Raw genomic sequence first — 20,454 nt, forward strand, 5'->3', positions numbered from 1 at the left:
ATCAGCAAAGCCCCACTTGCTCTGGGGGTCCAGTTTAGCTCCTAAGCTGCCAAAATTGGGGTAACAACCCGTTACTAAGGGATACAAGGATCTGGGGGACATTAAGGGGAGCTGCAGCAGGAGTTGGGGGTACAGTGGCCGCAGGAGTTGGGGGTACAGTGGCTGCAGCAGGAGTTGGGGGTACAGTGGCTGCAGCAGGAGTTGGGGGTACAGTGGCTGCAGCAGGTTGGGTTGCAGTGCGCAGGAGTTGGGGTACAGTGCTGCAGCAGGAGTTGGGGACAGTGGCTGCAGCAGGAGTTGGGGGTACAGTGGCAGCACGGAGTTGCAGTGGTGCAGCAGGATTGGGGTACAGTGGCTGCAGCAGAGTTTGGGGGTACAGTGGCAGCAGGAGTTGGGGGTACAGTGGCTGCAGGAATTGGGGGTACAGTGCGAGCAGGAGTTGGGGGTACAGTGGGCGCAGGAGTTGGGGGTAGTGGCAGCAAGGAGTTGGGGGTAAGTGGCAGCAGGAGTTTGGGGGTACAGTGGCTGCAGGAATTGGGGGTACAGTGGTGCAGGAGTTGGGGGTACAGTGGCTGCAGGAATTGGGGGTACAGTGGCTGCAGGAGCTTGGGGGTATCAGTGGCAGCAGGAGTTGGGGGTACAGTTGGCTGCAGGAGTTGGGGGTACAGTGGCTGCGCAGGAGTTGGGGGTACAGTGGCCTGCAGGAGTTGGGGGTACAGTGGGGCGCAAGGAGTGGGGGTACAGTGGCAGCAGGAGTTGGGGTAAGTGGCTGCAGGAATTGGGGGTCAGTGGTCAGGAGTTGGGGGTACAAGTGGCAGGGCAAGGAGTTGGGGTACAGTGGCTGCAGGAATTGGCGTCAGTGGCACAGGAGTTGGGGGTACAGTGGGCTGCAGGAGTTGGGGGACAGTGGCTGCAGGAGTTGGGGTACAGTGGCAGCAGCAATTGGGGTACAGTGGCAGCCCGATTGGGGGTACAGTGGCAGCCGGAGTTGGGGGTACAGTGGCAGCAGCAGTTGGGGGTACAGTGGCAGTTGGGAGGTAGCAGGGAGTTGGGGGTACAGTGGCAGCAGGAGTTGGGGGTACAGTGGCAGCAGGAGGTTGGGGGTACAGTGGCAGCAGGAGTTGGGGGTACAGTGGCAGCAGGAGTTGGGGTCACAGTTGGGGTAAGTGGCAGCAGTGGGGGTACAGTGGCAGCCGGAGTTGGGGGTAAGTGGCAGCAGGGTTGGGGGTACAGTGGGCAGCAGGAGTTGGGGGTACAGTGGCAGCAGGAGTTGGGGGTACAGTGGCGCAAGGAGTTGGGGGTACAGTGGCAGCAGGAGTTGGGGGTACAGTGGCAGCAGCAGTTGGGGGTACAGTGGCAGCCGGAGTTGGGGGTACATTATCACCCCTTGGTTGTCCCACTGGCACAGCTGAAGGTCACATGGAGCTGCTGTCGGGGTCCTTTAATCCCTCAACAGGGGGACGTGGTACTGCCCATAGACCTGTGTGGGCACAAAGGGGGGAACGTTTGATTATTTGTAAATCCTCCCCATCCCACCCCCCTGCCAGTTCCTCTGCCCTACTCCAGGGCAAGTATAAATCTACCCTCACCCATGATGCACTGTTCTCTCTCATTAACCTGCCCCTAATCATGGCACCGAGGCACCAGGAACTCACCCCTATGGTTCTGCCACAGAGAGAGGGGAGGGTCTGTGTAGGAGAAGGTAAGTAGGGCAGGAGAGAGAGGGGAGGGTGCCAGTCTGTGTAGGAGAAGGTAAGTAGGGCAGGAGAGAGAGGGGAGGGTGCCGGTCTGTGTAGGAGAAGGTAAGTAGGGCAGGAGAGAGAGGGGAGGGTGCTGGTCTGTGTAGGAGAAGGTAAGTAGGGCAGGAGAGAGAGGGGAGGGTGCCAGTCTGTGTAGGAGAAGGTAAGTAGGGCAGGAGAGAGAGGGGAGGGTGCCGGTCTGTGTAGGAGAAGGTAAGTAGGGCAGGAGAGAGAGGGGAGGGTGCGGTCTGTGTAGGAGAAGGTAATAGGGCAGGAGAGAAGAGGGGAGGGTGCCGGTCTTGTGTAGGAGAAGGTAAGTAGGGCAGGAGAGAGAGGGGAGGGTGCCGGTTTGTGTAGGAGAAGGTAAGTAGGGCAGGAGAGAGAGGGGAGGGTTGCGGTCTGTGTAGGAGAAGGTAAGTAGGGCAGGAGAGAGAGGGGAGGGTGCCGGTCCTGTTGTAGGAGAAGGTAAGTAGGGCAGGAGAGAGAGGGGAGGGTTCTTACTTGGAACCAGAACAGAACCAGAACCCTGTGTAACACTGAATACAGGGGAAACACAATGATTGCTATTGGTTAGGTGAGGCCTCCATGGAGGCTCAGGTACTTACCCCCATGTGGGTCACTTGCTCTCAGGGAGGCTCTTCCCGGCGGGGGCTTTGCTCTCCCCATTCTGCTGCTCGTTGTTGTTCTTCTGGGACAGACGGGTGGACATGGTGGCGGCGGTGGCCACAGCCTTGAAGCTTCGCTTGCGTTTCTGCACGTTCTGCTCGGGGTGGAAGATGATGACGTAGACCTTGGGCACGTAGAGCATCCCCAGCGAGACCGACGCACTCAGGCTCATAGACACCGTCAGGGTGGTGGTCTGGATATAGATCTGAAGGGAAGAGACCCTCAGCATCTCCTGCTTCTGAAGCCCACCCAACCAGGTGATGGAGATGGAAGGTCAGTACCACAGGTGGTGGGAACCAGTGGATCAATGGAAAAGTTCTGGACCAATGGAAGCCAACATCATTGACTCCCCGCCCAGCTATCCCACACCCAACCAGGTGATGGAGATGGAAGGTCAGTACCACAGGCGGTGGGAACCAGTGGATCAATGGAAAAGTTTGACAAATGGAAAGCCAACATCAATTGACTCCCCGCCAGCTATCCACCCCACCAAGTGATGGAGATGGAAGGTCAGTACCACAGGTGGTGGGAACCAATGGATCAATGGAAAAGTTCTGGACCAATGGAAGCCAACATCATTGACTCCCCGCCCAGCTATCCCACACCCAACCAGGTGATGGAGATGGAAGGTCAGTACCACAGGCGGTGGGAACCAGTGGCTCAATGGAAAAGTTCTGGACCAATGGAAGCCAACATCATTGACTCCCCGCCCAGCTATCCCACACCCAACCAGGTGATGGAGATGGAAGGTCAGTACCACAGGCGGTGGGAACCAATGGATCAATGGAAAAGTTCTGGACCAATGGAAGCCAACATCATTGACTCCCCGCCCAGCTATCCCACACCCAACCAGGTCATGGAGATGGAAGGTCAGTAGGAACCAGTGGGGGAGGAACCAGTGGATTAATGGAAAAGTTCTGGACCAATGGAAGCCAAAATTCTTGACCACCCAGCTATCCCACAATGCGCATGATGAAAGTGATGTCATGAGGGACAGATGTGATGTCATGAAGGGGAGTCATGTGACATGATGACGTTGCATTCACCTTTTCTGCAGACTGGGCGGTGCCAAAGAAGATGGGCACAAATGCCAGCCACACAATGCACGTGGTGTACATGGTGAAGCCGATTGGTTTGGCCTCGTTGAAGTTTTCGGGGACCCCCCGGGCCTTGACCGCATACACCGTGCACGTGACCATGAGCAGGATGGAGTACATCAGGCAGCTGACCAGGGACAGGTCGGACATGTCGCACTTCAGGACCCCCCTGGCGTTCTCAGGGTTGGGCGTTCGCTGCTCCTCGTAGTCAATGAAGCTGTGGGGGGGCAGCACCGCCAACCACACGGACGTCCCCACCAGCTGGACCCCGATGAGGCTGAATGTGATGACCAACTGGGAGGCGGGGCTAATGAAACGGGGGGGAGTCACCGAGCGCTTTCCCTGCTCAAAAATGCGGTAGATGCGGTTGGTCTTGGTGAGGAGGGCGGCGTAGGAGATGCACATTCCCAGTCCCAGGAACAACCTGCGGAGGGCGCACACTGCCACCCCCGGCTCGCCCATCATCAGGAAGGTGATAGCGTACATGAGAAAGATGCCCGTCAGGAGCACGTAGCTCAGCTCCCTCCCCGATGCCCGCACTATGGGCGTGTCGTTGAAGCGTACGAGAGTGCCCACCACAAACAGGGTACTGAGGATGCCCACAATGGCCAGGAAGAGGGGCAGGACTGCCCAGGCAGAGGTCCACTCCAGCTTGATAATAGGCGTCGCCCGGCAGGCGGTCCGGTTCTCATTGGGTCTCATATCAAATGGGCAAAGCTGGCAGGTGAAGTCGTCCAGCTGGAACTGGTACCCGTCACATAACTCGCAGTGCCAACAGCAGGGCACCCCCTTCACCATCTTCTTCCTCTCGCCAGGCTGGCAGGGGAGGCTGCACACAGAGGAGGGGATGTCCGACTGCCCACCGGACCACTGCATCTCCTCAATCTGCAAGGGAAAGGGCAAAGGTTGGCACAACAGAATGGCAGGAACCTTCTCCTGGGCATCTGGATGCCAGTCACTTACACTGAGCCGCAGATACTCGGTCCACTGGCCAATGACGCGATAGGAAGGGGCGCTGTCATTGGCCATCTGGTACTGGAAGATGTCATAGCGGCCGGGGGCGTCGCCATTCTCGTTGAACATCACGGGGGTCCCAGCGCTGCCTGCGGTACAAATACATTAGAAATTCAGCCTACAGAGAGGGAGACCCCACTCAAGCCCCACTCAATGCCCCACTCAGTGCCCCACTCAGTGCCAGCAACATAAGCAACCAAAACAGAGTGGTGGGAGAACTTGCTGGGTGGTCTACACAACAGTGGGTAGGTAGGTACAGTCAGACAGGTGGGTACAGACAGACAGGTAGGTACAGTCAGGAAGGTAGGTACAGACAGACAGGTGGGTACAGACAGACAGGTGGGTACAGACATATGGGTACAGACAGACAGGTAGGTACAGTCAGACAGGAAGGTACAGACAGACAGGTGGGTACAGACAGACAGGTGGGTACAGACAGGTGGGTACAGACAGACAGGTAGGTACAGACATATGGGTACAGACAGACAGGTAGGTACAGTCAGACAGGAAGGTACAGACAGACAGGTGGGTACAGACAGACAGGTGGGTACAGTCAGGAAGGTAGATACAGTCAGACAGGTGGTAGGACATGGGTACAGACAGACAGGTAGGTACAGACATATGGGTACAGACAGACAGGTAGGTACAGTCAGACAGACAGACAGACAGGTGGGTACAGACAGGTGGGTACAGACAGACAGGTAGGTACAGTCAGACAGGAAGGTACAGACAGACAGGTGGGTACAGACAGGTGGGTACAGACAGACAGGTGGGTACAGACAGACAGGTGGGTACAGACAGGTAGGTACATACGGGAGCCAATAGGAAGCCCTGACACCACGGCCTATGGCTTCGGCTGGTCTCACCGTTGAAGTTGACCCGGTGGATGTAGCGCAGGAGCAGCCGCCCCTCGATTGGGTCCATCTTGTCACAGACCCCGCTGTGCCCGGGGCACAGATCCACGTGCATGTTGTGTAGGGCATGTGCCATGGCATAAACGGCATCGATAACGAACTGCACCTTCCCCTCCTGCTCATACGCCGAGTCCTTGGCGATCCGCTCCCCCCCTGCAATGAGACGCCGGGCACTCAGACTGGCACCGGCCCATGTATATCCTGTACCCAAGGGCAGTGCCAGTCAGTGTGTATAGGGGTACCAAACTGCCCTGTCTGTATGAACTGGGGGAGCCCCACATACCCAGTGCCAGTCAGTGTGTATAGGGGTACCAACCCTGCCCTGTCTGTATGAACTGGGGGAGCCCCACATACCCAGTGCCAGTCAGTGTGTATAGGGGTACCAACCCCCCCTGTCTGTATGAACTGGGGGAGCCCCACATACCCAGTGCCAGTCAGTGTGTATAGGGGTACCAACCCCCCCTGTCTGTATGAACTGGGGGAGCCCCACATACCCAGTGCCAGTCAGTGTGTATAGGGGTACCAAGCTGGCAGACATATTTGTAAGTGACAGGCATAGGTACCCCAACAGACATGTACCCCAAGGTGATGATTGGCTCAAGGTGGAATGGGGAAAGGGGGTGCAGCTGGTACATGTCGTGCCAGTATACTCCTGTCTCTGATTGGCTGAGAGTGGTTCCGGGGGACAATACAGGGGCCCCCAGTCTGGTACCGGTACACTTGCGCCGGGGGTCCTCGGGTCGGGCTGCTGATCGGGTCAATCTGCACTTGAAGTCGTCCTCCCAGAACTCAGCGAACCAGATGTTGCGCCGGTTGTTCTCCAGGGTCCGGCTGGTAAAGTACTGGTCAAAGCCTGGGGGGGCAGAAAGGATTCGGGTCAGCGACCCCCCTGGCGTTAGAGCCCCCCGTGCTGGGTAGGGTGGCACTTACCCTCAATAGACGCCCTCTTGGGTAGAATGGTCACTGCCCCCTCGGCCACTTCCTCCAGACCCAACACTGGGGAGGTCTTGGAGCCCCAACTGTCTGACCCCACCCACAGGAAATGTCCTGTCTGATTGGCTCGTTGGGAGGCCTCCAGGACACGCCTACCAATAGAAAAAAGGTTTGGCAGGGAGTTGCTACAAAAGGGGGAGGGAGATTGTAAGTAGAGGACGGGGGGGCAAATAAATACAAGGGGGCAAAGTCAAGGTTCCCTCACTTGATATCATCCTCGTTGGCAAAGATAATGATGCCCCGGGCATTGGGGGTCTCCAGGAGCCTCCGAATCACCTTATCGAACTCTCCGGGGCGCGGCTCCCGCGGGATCTTGATGGACTGAGCGATACACACGCCCCCTGCAGGAACCAACACACCCCTAATGTACGGCTGCTGTGATTGGACGAGGCCATGTGTGTGCAGGGTGGGTCTCCCATGAGCCTCTCTGGGGCCTCTCTCTATGTCATTTGCTTCCCTGTGGCCCCTACTCTCTGGGGCCAACTGACCAGTCTGCAGGCTGAAATGATGTATAAGTAGCCATGCACCTGTATCTATGGGCCCCCCCCCAATGGCCAGTATAGTCTCCCCTCTGCCCAACAGTCAGTCACCCTGCACCCCGCACCCAGAACCCTACATTAGGGTGTCAGTGCCAATGCCACCCTACAGGGGGCACTTACAATAAACTCTGTGGCCCTAAGTGTTGTGGCCCTTACACAGAAACTGTTTGCTTTGCCCCATTTGCCCTGGGCATTGTGTCCCATTTGAGTGGCCAATGGGCCAAGGGCGACAAGGGGGCACCTACCCGCCTCCCGGGAGATCTGCATGAAGGCCTCGACGCCGCTCTCGCCGTAGTTGCCCTCAGACGCCAGCGTGGAGACGTAGTTCCAGCCGAGGGCTTTGACAATATCCACCATGGCCTGCGCCTGGTAGGAGTCGGGGGGCACCACGCGGGAGAAGAAGTCGTATCGGTTGTTGTCGCTGAGCTCGGGGGCCGTAGAGGCGTAACTGATCTGGGGTATCTGCAGGCAACAGGGGCATTAGGGGCAGTCTCACTACATCTGCCATACCCTCATCTCTCCACTAGGGGCAGTCTCACTACATCTGCCATACCCTCATCTCTCCACTAGGGGCAGTCTCACTACATCTGCCATACCCTCATCTCTCCACTAGGGGCAGTCTCACTACATCTGCCATTCCCTGATCCCTCCACTAGGGGCAGTCTCACTACATCTGCCATTCCCTGATCCCTCCACTAGGGGCAGTCTCACTACATCTGCCATACCCTCATCTCTCCACTAGGGGCAGTCTCACTACATCTGCCATACCCTCATCTCTCCACTAGGGGCAGTCTCACTACATCTGCCATACCCTCATCCCTCCACTAGGGGCAGTCTCGCTACATCTGCCATTCCCTCATCCCTCCACTAGGGGCAGTCTCGCTACATCTGCCATTCCCTCATCCCTCCACTAGGGGCAGTCTCACTACATCTGCCATTCCCTCATCCCTCCACTAGGGGCAGTCTCACTACATCTGCCATTCCCTCATCCCTCCACTAGGGGCAGTCTCACTACATCTGCCATTCCCTCATCCCTCCACTAGGGGCAGTCTCACTACATCTGCCATTCCCTCATCCCTCCACTAGGGGCAGTCTCACTACATCTGCCATACCCTCATCCCTCCACTAGGGGCAGTCTCACTACATCTGCCATACCCTCATCTCTCCACTAGGGGCAGTCTCGCTACATCTGCCATACCCTCATCTCTCCACTAGGGACAGTCTCGCTGCATCTACCATTCCCTCAACTCTCCACTAGGGGCAGTCTCGCTACATCTGCCATACCCTCATCTCTCCACTAGGGGCAGTCTCGCTACATCTGCCATACCCTCATCTCTCCACTAGGGACAGTCTCGCTGCATCTACCATTCCCTCAACTCTCCACTAGAGGCAGTCTCGCTACATCTGCCATACCCTCATCTCTCCACTAGGGGCAGTCTCGCTACATCTGCCACACCCTCATCTCTCCACTAGGGGCAGTCTCACTACATCTGCCATACCCTCATCTCTCCACTAGGGGCAGTCTCACTACATCTGCCATACCCTCATCCCTCCACTAGGGGCAGTCTCACTACATCTGCCATTCCCTCATCCCTCCACTAGGGGCAGTCTCGCTACATCTGCCATTCCCTCATCCCTCCACTAGGGGCAGTCTCGCTACATCTGCCATTCCCTCATCCCTCCACTAGGGGCAGTCTCACTACATCTGCCATACCCTCATCTCTCCACTAGGGGCAGTCTCACTACATCTGCCATACCCTCATCTCTCCACTAGGGACAGTCTCGCTGCATCTACCATTCCCTCAACTCTCCACTAGGGGCAGTCTCACTACATCTGCCATACCCTCATCTCTCCACTAGGGACAGTCTCGCTGCATCTACCATTCCCTCAACTCTCCACTAGAGGCAGTCTCGCTACATCTGCCATACCCTCATCTCTCCACTAGGGGCAGTCTCGCTACATCTGCCACACCCTCATCTCTCCACTAGGGGCAGTCTCACTACATCTGCCATACCCTCATCTCTCCACTAGGGGCAGTCTCACTACATCTGCCATTTCCTCATCTCTCCACTAGGAGCAGTCTCGCTACATCTGCCATACCCTCATCTCTCCACTAGGGGCAGTCTCACTACATCTGCCATTCCCTCATCTCTCCACTAGGGGCAGTCTCGCTACATCTGCCATACCCTCATCTCTCCACTAGGGGCAGTCTCACTACATCCGCCATACCCTCATTTCTCCACCAGGGGCAGTCTCGCTACATCTGCCATTTCCTCATCTCTCCACTAGGGACAGTCTCGCTATATCTACCATTCCCTCAACTCTCCACTGGGGCAGTCTCACTACATCTGCCATACCCTCATCTCTCCACTAGGGGCAGTCTCGCTACATCTGCCATACCCTCATCTCTCCACTAGGGGCAGTCTCGCTACATCTGCCATACCCTAAACTCTCCACTAGGGACAGTCTCGCTACATCTGCCATACCCTCAACTCTCCACTAGGGGCAGTCTCGCTACATCTGCCATACCCTCATCTCTCCACTAGGGGCAGTCTCGCTACATCTGCCATACCCTAAACTCTCCACTAGGGACAGTCTCGCTACATCTGCCATACCCTCATCTCTCCACTAGGGGCAGTCTCGCTACATCTGCCATACCCTAATCTCTCCACTAGGAGCAGTCTCACTACATCTGCCATACCCTCATCTCTCCACTAGGGGCAGTCTCACTACATCTGCCATACCCTCATCTCTCCACTAGGGGCAGTCTCGCTACATCTGCCATTTCCTCAACTCTCCACTAGGGACAGTCTCGCTACATCTGCCATACCCTAAACTCTCCACTAGGGACAGTCTCGCTACATCTGCCATACCCTCAACTCTCCACTAGGGACAGTCTCGCTACATCTGCCATACCCTCATCTCTCCACTAGGGGCAGTCTCACTACATCTGCCATACCCTCATCTCTCCACTAGGGGCAGTCTCACTACATCTGCCATACCCTAAACTCTCCACTAGGGGCAGTCTCGCTACATCTACCATTCCCTCAACTCTCCACTAGAGGCAGTCTCGCTACATCTGCCATACCCTCATCTCTCCACTAGGGGCAGTCTCGCTACATCTGCCACACCCTCATCTCTCCACTAGGGGCAGTCTCACTACATCTGCCATACCCTCATCTCTCCACTAGGGGCAGTCTCACTACATCTGCCATTTCCTCATCTCTCCACTAGGGGCAGTCTCGCTACATCTGCCATACCCTCATCTCTCCACTAGGGGCAGTCTCACTACATCTGCCATACCCTCATCTCTCCACTAGGGGCAGTCTCACTACATCTGCCATACCCTAAACTCTCCACTAGGGGCAGTCTCGCTACATCTACCATTCCCTCAACTCTCCACTAGAGGCAGTCTCGCTACATCTGCCATACCCTCATCTCTCCACTAGGGGCAGTCTCGCTACATCTGCCACACCCTCATCTCTCCACTAGGGGCAGTCTCACTACATCTGCCATACCCTCATCTCTCCACTAGGGGCAGTCTCACTACATCTGCCATTTCCTCATCTCTCCACTAGGGGCAGTCTCGCTACATCTGCCATACCCTCATCTCTCCACTAGGGGCAGTCTCACTACATCCGCCATACCCTCATTTCTCCACTAGGGGCAGTCTCACTACATCTGCCATTTCCTCATCTCTCCACTAGGGGCAGTCTCGCTACATCTGCCATACCCTCATCTCTCCACTAGGGGCAGTCTCGCTACATCTGCCATACCCTCATCTCTCCACTAGGGGCAGTCTCGCTACATCTGCCATACCCTCATCTCTCCACTAGGGGCAGTCTCACTACATCTGCCATTCCCTCATCTCTCCACTAGGGGCAGTCTCGCTACATCTGCCATACCCTCATCTCTCCACTAGGGGCAGTCTCGCTACATCTGCCATACCCTCATCTCTCCACTAGGGGCAGTCTCGCTACATCTGCCATACCCTCATCTCTCCACTAGGGGCAGTCTCACTACATCTGCCATTCCCTCATCTCTCCACTAGGGGCAGTCTCACTACATCTGCCATACCCTCATCCCTCCACTAGGTGCAGTCTCACTATATCTGCCATACCCTCATCTCTCCACTAGGGGCAGTCTCACTACATCTGCCATACCCTCATCTCTCCACTAGGGGCAGTCTCGCTACACCTGCCATACCCTCATCTCTCCACTAGGGGCAGTCTCGCTGCATCTACCATTCCCTCAACTCTCCACTAGGGCAGTCTCACTACATCTGCCATACCCTCATTTCTCCACTAGGGGCAGTCTCACTACAGAGCTCTACCATAACTGCTGTTATTAAAGCGTTAAGCTGAAGCAGAGGGCACTCCCCATTGGCTGCTAATTACAATTAGAGTGAGTGCTCGTTATCAGGGTAAGATAAGACTTGACCAATGAGCAATGAGCTGGGAAGCTTTACGCTAAAGGGCAGGGGTGCACATAGGCCACCATACAGGCCTACAGGGGGCGCAACAGTCTCCCCTATATATGTACGTAAGTAGCGCTATATAAATAAACACATACATATAGATACCAACCAGTCACTAACAAGATGCCCCTCACTGATTGTCATTATTACCCTCCCCTGGGGCAAGAGAAGACCATGACTAGAGTGAGAGCTAAGGAATCTCTTACAGAAAAGAGGCGCAGGACGTTGGCCACCATGATGGACACGGAACTGGCCGAGGCTCCGATGACCCCCACGACCCTCTCCGGCCGGCTGAGAATGGGGGGGTCTCCGTTGGAGCAGCGAATATCTGACGTGTCCTTCTGAATGAGAGCTTGCACGAAGGTGAGAGACTGCTCGAGAGCGTACGTGTCCCGCGAGCACGTGTCCAGAATGCGGGCGCCCAGAGTCAGATTGGGGAGCAGCTCCGGGTCCCCATTGATTTGATCTAAGGCATACAACATGGCCTCCAGGCGGTGCACCCCAGCCTCCTTCTTCACCTCCCCACACGGAGTCCCTGCCGGGCCCTTGGCATGTACGGGGAAGAGACCGCCCAGGGTAATGTCTCCATCGATCTTTATAGAGTGCTGGGCGGTGCTTGCCTGCACCCCGACGCTTCTCTGCACCAGCAGGAAGAAGAGGATTCTGGGAGATGGCAGTGGCCCCATAGTTCTGTGTGATGCCCTCCAAAGGGGCCCGGGCACCTCGCTGCCTCTGGCATTCAGGCTGTATCCATGGCTACAGGGCTGAGGAAGGCCTGCGGGGAGAAACGTGGCACGGTTAGTTAGGGTCCTGCTCAGGCCAATCGGGCGAGACTCCGCCTATACAAATGTACAATGGAGGGGCAGCCAGTCAAGGAATGGAGATGGGCACAATCCATATGGCAGCCAAGGCTGGGGGAGCCTCTAGGGGGGCTCTGTGCCACTCAGCCATAGGGCAGCATGCCCACCCCTCAGCCAATAAACACAGGGGCACAATCCATATGGCAGCCAAGGCTGGGGGAAGCCTCTAGGGGGGCTCTGTGCCACTCAGCCATAGGGCAGCATGCCCACCCCTCAGCCAATAAACACAGGGGCACAATCCATATGGCAGCCAAGGCTGGGGGAGGCCTCTAGGGGGGCTCTGTGCCACTCAGCCATAGGGCAGCATGCCCACCCCTCAGCCAATAAACACAGGGGCACAATCCATATGGCAGCCAAGGCTGGGGGAGTCTCTAGGGGGGCTCTGTGCCACTCAGCCATAGGGCAGCATGCCCACCCCTCAGCCAATAAACACAGGGGCACAATCCATATGGCAGCCAAGGCTGGGGGAGTCTCTAGGGGGGCTCTGTGCCACTCAGCCATAGGGCAGCATGCCCACCCCTCAGCCAATAAACACGGGGGCACAATCCATATGGCAGCCAAGGCTGGGGGAGCCTCTAGGGGGGCTCTGTGCCACTCAGCCATAGGGCAGCATGCCCACCCCTCAGCCAATAAACACAGGGGCACAATCCATATGGCAGCCAAGGCTGGGGGAGCCTCTAGGGGGGCTCTGTGCCACTCAGCCATAGGGCAGCATGCCCACCCCTCAGCCCTCTGCCCCCTCGCTCACTGCCTACTGCGCCAAAAGGAAATTCATGGCTTTAATAATAGGGGTAATTAAATAGTTAATACCTTAATCACCTTCATAATGGCCCCCATGTTGCTGGTACCAGTGATTCTGCTAGAGGCCCAGTAGTACCGGCGGTACAGAGGCAGAAATAACACCAGCGGGTGGGGGTCAGTGCCTACATGAGGCTTCCCTGCCCCAGGGGGGGTACTGGTACCAGTGATTCTGCTAGAGGCCCAGTAGTACCGGCGGTACAGAGGCAGAAATAACTCCAGCGGGTGGGGGTCAGTGCCTACATGAGACTTCCCTGCCCCAGGGGGGGTACTGGTACCAGAGCGGTTCCGTACAGACGCACAGAGAGTGTGGGGAGAGGAGACAGCGTGGGAACAGTGTGAGGTAACACTCTCTGAGCTGTGAGACATCCCTCGCTCTCGTGCCTCTCGGGGGCAGAAATATATGGGAATATACTGAGTCCCAAACTGCCCCCAGAGCCCCCACATGTACCAGCTGGAAGCCCCCTACTGCCAGGCCCATTATACACTGTACCCTGGGCACACTGGCACTAATATGGCACAAACTGCCCCCAGAGCCCCCACATGTACCAGCTGGAAGCCCCCTACTGCCAGGCCCATTATACACAGTACCCTGGGCACACTGGCACTAATATGGCACAAACTGCCCCCAGAGCCCCCACATGTACCAGCTGGAACCCCCCTACTGCCAGGCCCATTATACACAGTACCCTGGGCACACTGGCACTAATATGGCACAAACTGCCCCCAGAGCCCCCACATGTACCAGCTGGAACCCCCCTACTGCCAGGCGCATTATACACAGTACCCTGGGCACACTGGCACTAATATGGCACAAACTGCCCCCAGAGCCCCCACATGTACCAGCTGGAACCCCCTACTGCCAGGCCCATTATACACAGTACCCTGGGCACACTGGCACTAATATGGCACAAACTGCCCCCAGAGCCCCCATATGTACCAGCTGGAACCCCCCTACTGCCAGGCCCATTATACACAGTACCCTGGGCACACTGGCACTAATATGGCACAAACTGCCCCAGAGCCCCACATGTACCAGCTGGAACCCCCCTACTGCCAGGCCCATTATACACAGTACCCTGGGCACACTGGCACTAATATGGCACAAACTGCCCCCAGAGCCCCCATATGTACCAGCTGGAACCCCCCTACTGCCAGGCCCATTATACACAGTACCCTGGGCACACTGGCACTAATAAGGCACAAACTGCCCCCAGAGCCCCCACATGTACCAGCTGGAACCCCCCTACTGCCAGGCCCATTATACACAGTACCCTGGGCACACTGGCACTAATATGGCACAAACTGCCCCAGAGCCCCCACATGTACCAGCTGGAACCCCCCTACTGCCAGGCCCATTATACACAGTACCCTGGGCACACTGGCACTAATATGGAACAAACTGCCCCCACATGTACCAGCTGGAAGCCCCCTACTGCCAGGCCCATTATACACAGTACCCTGGGCACACTGGCACTAATATGGCACAAACTGCCCCCAGAGCCCCCATATGTACCAACTGGAACCCCCCTACTGCCAGGCCCATTATACACAGTACCCTGGGCACACTGGCACTAATATGGCACAAACTGCCCCCAGAGCCCCACATGTACCAGCTGGAACCCCCCTACTGCCAGGCCCATTATACACAGTACCCTGGGCACACTGGCACTAATATGGAACAAACTGCCCCCAGAGCCCCCACATGTACCAGCTGGAACCCCCTACTGCCAGGCCCATTATACACAGTACCCTGGGCACACTGGCACTAATATGGCACAAACTGCCCCCAGAGCCCCCACATGTACCAGCTGGAAGCCCCCTACTGCCAGGCCCATTATACACAGTACCCTGGGCACACTGGCACTAATATGGCACAAACTGCCCCCAGAGCCCCCACATGTACCAGCTGGAAGCCCCCTACTGCCAGGCCCATTATACACAGTACCCTGGGCACACTGGCACTAATATGGCACAAACTGCCCCCAGAGCCCCCACATGTACCAGCTGGAAGCCCCCTACTGCCAGGCCCATTATACACAGTACCCTGGGCACACTGGCACTAATATGGCACAAACTGCCCCCAGAGCCCCCACATGTACCAGCTGGAACCCCCTACTGCCAGGCCCATTATACACAGTACCCTGGGCACACTGGCACTAATATGGCACAAACTGCCCCCACAGCCCCCACATGTACCAGCTGGAACCCCCCTACTGCCAGGCCCATTATACACAGTACCCTGGGCACACTGGCACTAATATGGCACAAACTGCCCCCAGAGCCCCCACATGTACCAGCTGGAACCCCCCTACTGCCAGGCCCATTATACACAGTACCCTGGGCACACTGGCACTAATATGGCACAAACTGCCCCCAGAGCCCCCACATGTACCAGCTGGAACCCCCCTACTGCCAGGCCCATTATACACAGTACCCTGGGCACACTGGCACTAATATGGCACAAACTGCCCCCACATGTACCAGCTGGAACCCCCCTACTGCCAGGCCCGATATAGGGAGGAATAGGGGGCACAGGGAATGCTGGGAGGGAATAGGGGGCACAGGGAATGCTGGGAGGGAATAGGGGGCACAGGGAATGCTGGGAGGGAATAGGGGGCACAGGGAATGCTGGGAGGGAATAGGGGGCACAGGTAATGCTGGGAGGGAATAGGGGGCACAGGGAATGCTGGGAAATAGGGGGCACAGGGAATGCTGGGAAGGGGGCACAGGGAATGCTGGGAGGGATAGGGGCACAGGGAAATGCCTGGAAGGAATAGGGGGCACGGTAATGCTGGGAAGGAATAGGGGGCACAGGTAATGCTGGGAGGGAATAGGGGGCACAGGGAATGCTGGGAAGGAATAGGGGGCACAGGTAATGGCTGGGGAGGGAATAGGGGGCACGGAATGCTGGAAGGAAAGGGGCACACAGTAATGCTGGGAGGGAAAGGGGGCACAGGAATGCGGAGGAAAGGGGGCACAGTAATGCTGGGAGGGAATAGGGGGCACAGGTAATGCCGGGAGGGAATAGGGGGCACAGGGAATGCTGGGAAGGAATAGGGGGCACAGGGAATGCTGGGAGGGAATAGGGGGCACAGGGAACGCTGGGAAGGAATAGGGGGCACAGGGAATGCTGGGAGGGAATAGGGGGCACAGGGAACGCTGGGAAGGAATAGGGGGCACAGTGACCCCCCGATACCCCACTAGTGGGTCACACACAGGACAGATAGGGGTACAGGGAGGAAGCCATATTGTGGGGGTACAGTACCTCGGGGTGGGGGCCCCTCTCATTGTGTCTGGGCCCAGTTAACCCTTCCTTCCCCACAGGCTCAGGTGCTGCTCTCTCTCTCTCTCCTGTAGGAATGAGCTCCTATTATTAGCGCCTGTCTCTCAGTCCGGCCCCCTCTCCCAGCGCTCTCATTCCCTCTCGCCCCCCGGGGCCCCGCTCCCCCCTCTCTCTCTCTCACTCGGAGGTCACTTTACGATTTGAGTGCCTCTAAATCCCTTAAAAGCCGCACAGATTTAATGTGGGAAAAGCCTCTGCCCTTCCATTATATCCCAGTGCGGCTAATGGGAGTGTGGGGGGGCACAGGGGGGGCACAGGAACGCCGGGGTCTGTAGCATCCGTACCGGGTGTAACCGGGGCAAGGGGAGGCACAGGGTAATGTAGGGGTAACCTCCTGTGCCCCCTATTCCCTCCCGGCATTACCTGTGCCCCCTATTCCCTCCCGGCATTACCTGTGCCCCCTATTCCCTCCCAGCATTACCTGTGCCCCCTATTCCCTCCCGGCATTACCTGTGCCCCCTATTCCCTCCCGGCATTACCTGTGCCCCCTATTCCCTCCCAGCATTCCCTGTGCCCCTATTCCTCAGCATTACCTGTGCCCCCTAATCCCTCCGGCAATTACCTGTGCCCCTAATTCCCTCCCGGCATTACCTGTGCCCCTATTCCCTCCCGGCAATTCCTTGCCCCTATTCCATCCCAGCATCTCCCTGTGCCCCTCTATTCACCTCCCAGCATTCCATGTGCCCCCTATCCTTCCGCAGCATTACCTGTGCCCCTATTCCTCCCAGCATTCACCCTGTGCCCCCTCATTCCCTCCCAGCATTGCGCCTGTGCCCGCCTATTCCCTTCCCGGCAATTCCTGTGCCCCTATCCCTCCGGCATTCGCCTGTCCCCTATTTCCCTCCGGATTCCCTGTGGCCCCCTATTCCCTCCCGGCATTACCTGTGCCCCCTATTCCCTCCCGGCATTACCTGTGCCCCCTATTCCCTCCCAGCATTACCTGTGCCCCTATTCCCATCCGGCATTCTGTGCCCGCCTATTCCTCCCGGCATTACCTTGCCCCTATTCCTTCCCAGCAATCGCATCCCTGTGCCCCCTAATTCCTCCCAGATCCCCTGTGCCCCTATTCCCTCCCTGGCATTTAACCTGTGCCCCCCTATTTTTCCCCCTCCCGCATTTACCTGTGCCCCCTATTCCCTCCGGCATTCCTGTGCCCCCTATTCCTCCCAGCATTCCCTGTGCCCCTAAAATTCCCTCCCGGCATTCCCTGTGCCCCCTATTCCTTCCCGCATACCTGTGCCCCTAATTCCCTCCCCAGCAATTCCCTGTGCCCCCTAATTCCCTCCCAGCATTCCTGTCGCCCCCTATTCCCTCCGGCAATTCCCTGTGCCGCCCTATTCCCTCCCGGCATTCCTGTTGCCTCCCTATTCCCTCCGGCATTCCTGTGCCCCTATTCGCCTCCCGGCATTACCTGTGCCCGCTATTCTCCGGCATTACTGTGCCCCCTAATTCCCTCCGGCATTACCTGTGCCCGCCTATTCCCTCACCGCATTACCGTGTGCCCCCTATTCCCTCCCGGCATTACCTGTGCCCTATTCCTTCCCGGCATTACCTGTGCCCTATTCCCTCCCGGCATTAACCTGTGCCACTATTCTCCGCGGCATCCCTGTGCCCCCATTCCCTCCCAGCATTCCTGTGCCCCTATTCCTCCGGCATTACCTGTGCCCCCTATTCCCTCCGGCATTACCTGTGCCCCTATTCCCTCCCGGCATTCCCTGTGCCCCCTTTGACCCTCACCGGCATTCCTGTGCCCCTATTCCTCCAGCATTCCCTGTGCCCCCGTATTCCATTCCAGCAATTACCTGTGGCCCCTATTCCCATCCCAGCATTCCCTGTGCCCCTATTCCCTCCAGCATGTCCCTGTGCCCCCTATTCCCATCCCGCATTCCCTGTGCCCCCTATTCCCTCCCGGCATTCGCCTGTGCCCCCTATCCTCCCGGCATTCCCTGTGCGCCCTATTCCGCTCCCCGGCATTACCTGTGCGCCCTATTCCCTCCCGCAATTACCATGTGGCCCCCTAATCCCTCCGGCTTACCTGTGCCCCCATTATTCCTCCCGACATTACCTGTGCCCGCCTATTTCCCTCCCAGCATTACCTGTGGCCCCCCTATTCCTTCCAGCATTACTGTGCCCCCTATTCCCTCCCAGCATTCCCTGTGCCCCCCTATTCCCCCAGCATTCCCTGTTGCCCCTTATTCCTCCCAGCATTCCTGTGCCCCTATTACCCTCCCAGCATTCCCTGTGCCCCCTATTCCCTCCCAGCATCCCTGTGCCCCCTATATCCTCCCAGCATTCCCTGTGCCCCCTAATTTCCCTCCCAGCATTCCCCTGTGCCTCCTATTTCCATCCAGCATTCCCTGTGCCCCTATTCCCTCTCCCGCATTACCTGTGCTCCTAATCCTCCCGGCATTCCCTTGTGCCCCCTAATTCCCATCCCGCATTACCTTGTGCCCCCTATTCCCTCCCGACATTACCTGTGCCCCTAATTCCTCCCAGCAATTACCTGCTGTGGCCCCCCTATTCCTTCACGAGCAATTACCTGTGCCCGTCCTATTACCCTCCCCAGCATTCCCTGTGCCCCCTATTCCTCCCAGCATTACCTGTGCCCCTATTCCCTACCGACATTACCTGTGCCCCCTATCCATCCTACAGCAATTACCTGTGCCCCCTATTCCTTCCCAGCATCTCCTGTGCCCCCTATTCCCTCCCAGCATTCCCTGTGGCCCCTATTTCCCTCCCAGCATTCCTGTGCCCCTATGTTCCTCCCAGCATTCCCTTGTGCCCCCGTATTTCGCCTCCAGCATTCCCTGTGCCCCCTATTCCTCCCAGCATTCCCTGTGGCCCCTATTACGCCTCCCAGCATTCCCCGTGTGCCCCTATTCCCTCCCAGCATTCCTGTGCCCCCTATTCGTCCCAGCATTAACTGTGGCCCCCTATTCCTCGCGCGGCATTTACCTGTGCCCCCTTTCCCTCCCGGCATTACCTGTGCCCCCTATTCCTCCCGGCATTACCATGTGCCCCCTATTCCCTGCCCGGCATTAACTGTGGCCCCTATTCCCTCCCGGCATTACCTGTGCCCCTATTCCCTCCCGGCATTAACCATGTGCCCCCCTATTCCCTCTCGGCATAACCCTTTGTGCCCCCTTTCCCTCCCGGCATTAACTGTGCCCCCCTCTATTCCCTCCCGGCATTACCTGTGCCCCCTATTAATTCCCTCCCGGCATAATCTGTGCCCCCTATTCCCTCCCGGCATTACCCTGTGCCGCCCTAATTCTCCCTCCGACATTACCTGTGCCCCCTATTCCTCAACAGCATTACCTGTGCCCCCTATTCCTCGCAAGCATCTACCTGTGCCCCCTATCCCTCCAAAGCATTACCTGTGCCCTATTACCCTCCAGCATTCCTGTGCCCGCCTATTCCCTCACCAGCATTCCTGTGCCCCTATAATCCTTCCCAGCATTAACCTGTGGCCCGCCTATTCCCTCCCCAGCATTCCTGTGCCCCCTATTCCTCCAGCTTTCCTGTGCCCAGCCTATCCTTCCCAGCATCTACCCTGTGCCCCTATTCCGCTCCCAGCATTCCCCTGTGCCCCCTATTCCTCCAGCATTCCCTGTGCCGCCTAATTCCTCCCAGCATTCGCCTGTGCCCCATATTCCCTCCCAGCATTCCTGTGCCCCTATTCTCCCAGCATTACCTGTGCCCCCTATTCCTCCAAGCATTACCTGTGCCCCTATTCCCTCCCAGCATTGCCCTGTGCCGCCCTATTTCCCTCCCAGCTATTCCCCTGTGGCCCCTAATTCCTCCCAGCATTACTGTGCCCCCTATTCCCTCCCAGCATTACCTGTGCCGCTCAGTACCCCTATTCCTCCGGCAATTACTGTGCCCCTATTTCCCTCCAGCATTACTTGTGCCCCTATTCCCTCCCAGCATTTCCCCTGTGCCCCCTATTCCCTCCCAGCATTCCCTGTGCCCCTATTCCCTCCCAGCATTCCCTGTGCCCCTATTCCCTC

At 57.4% G+C, this 20,454-nt stretch overlaps 1 protein-coding gene across 1 annotated transcript; it reads right to left on the reverse strand.

Moving 5' to 3' along the window:
• Window positions 1-1,241: 1,241 nt before the first annotated feature.
• grm8l (glutamate receptor, metabotropic 8 like) lies at window positions 1,242-16,452 on the reverse strand. The gene is made up of 11 exons (XM_018090524.2): window positions 16,367-16,452; window positions 11,647-12,215; window positions 7,208-7,424; window positions 6,629-6,764; window positions 6,361-6,515; window positions 6,143-6,283; window positions 5,383-5,583; window positions 4,466-4,605; window positions 3,452-4,387; window positions 2,345-2,610; window positions 1,242-1,480 (listed from the first exon to the last, which is right to left on the reverse strand). Exons 2-10 carry the CDS (start codon window positions 12,124-12,126, stop codon window positions 2,356-2,358), a joined length of 2,661 nt encoding a protein of 886 aa, XP_017946013.2. The 5' UTR covers window positions 12,127-12,215; window positions 16,367-16,452; the 3' UTR covers window positions 1,242-1,480; window positions 2,345-2,355.
• Between the last annotated feature and the right edge of the window lie 4,002 nt (window positions 16,453-20,454).

The sequence above is a fragment of the Xenopus tropicalis genome, unplaced genomic scaffold (assembly GCF_000004195.4).
Source record: "Xenopus tropicalis strain Nigerian unplaced genomic scaffold, UCB_Xtro_10.0 Sca4, whole genome shotgun sequence".
NCBI lineage: Eukaryota > Metazoa > Chordata > Amphibia > Anura > Pipidae > Xenopus > Xenopus tropicalis.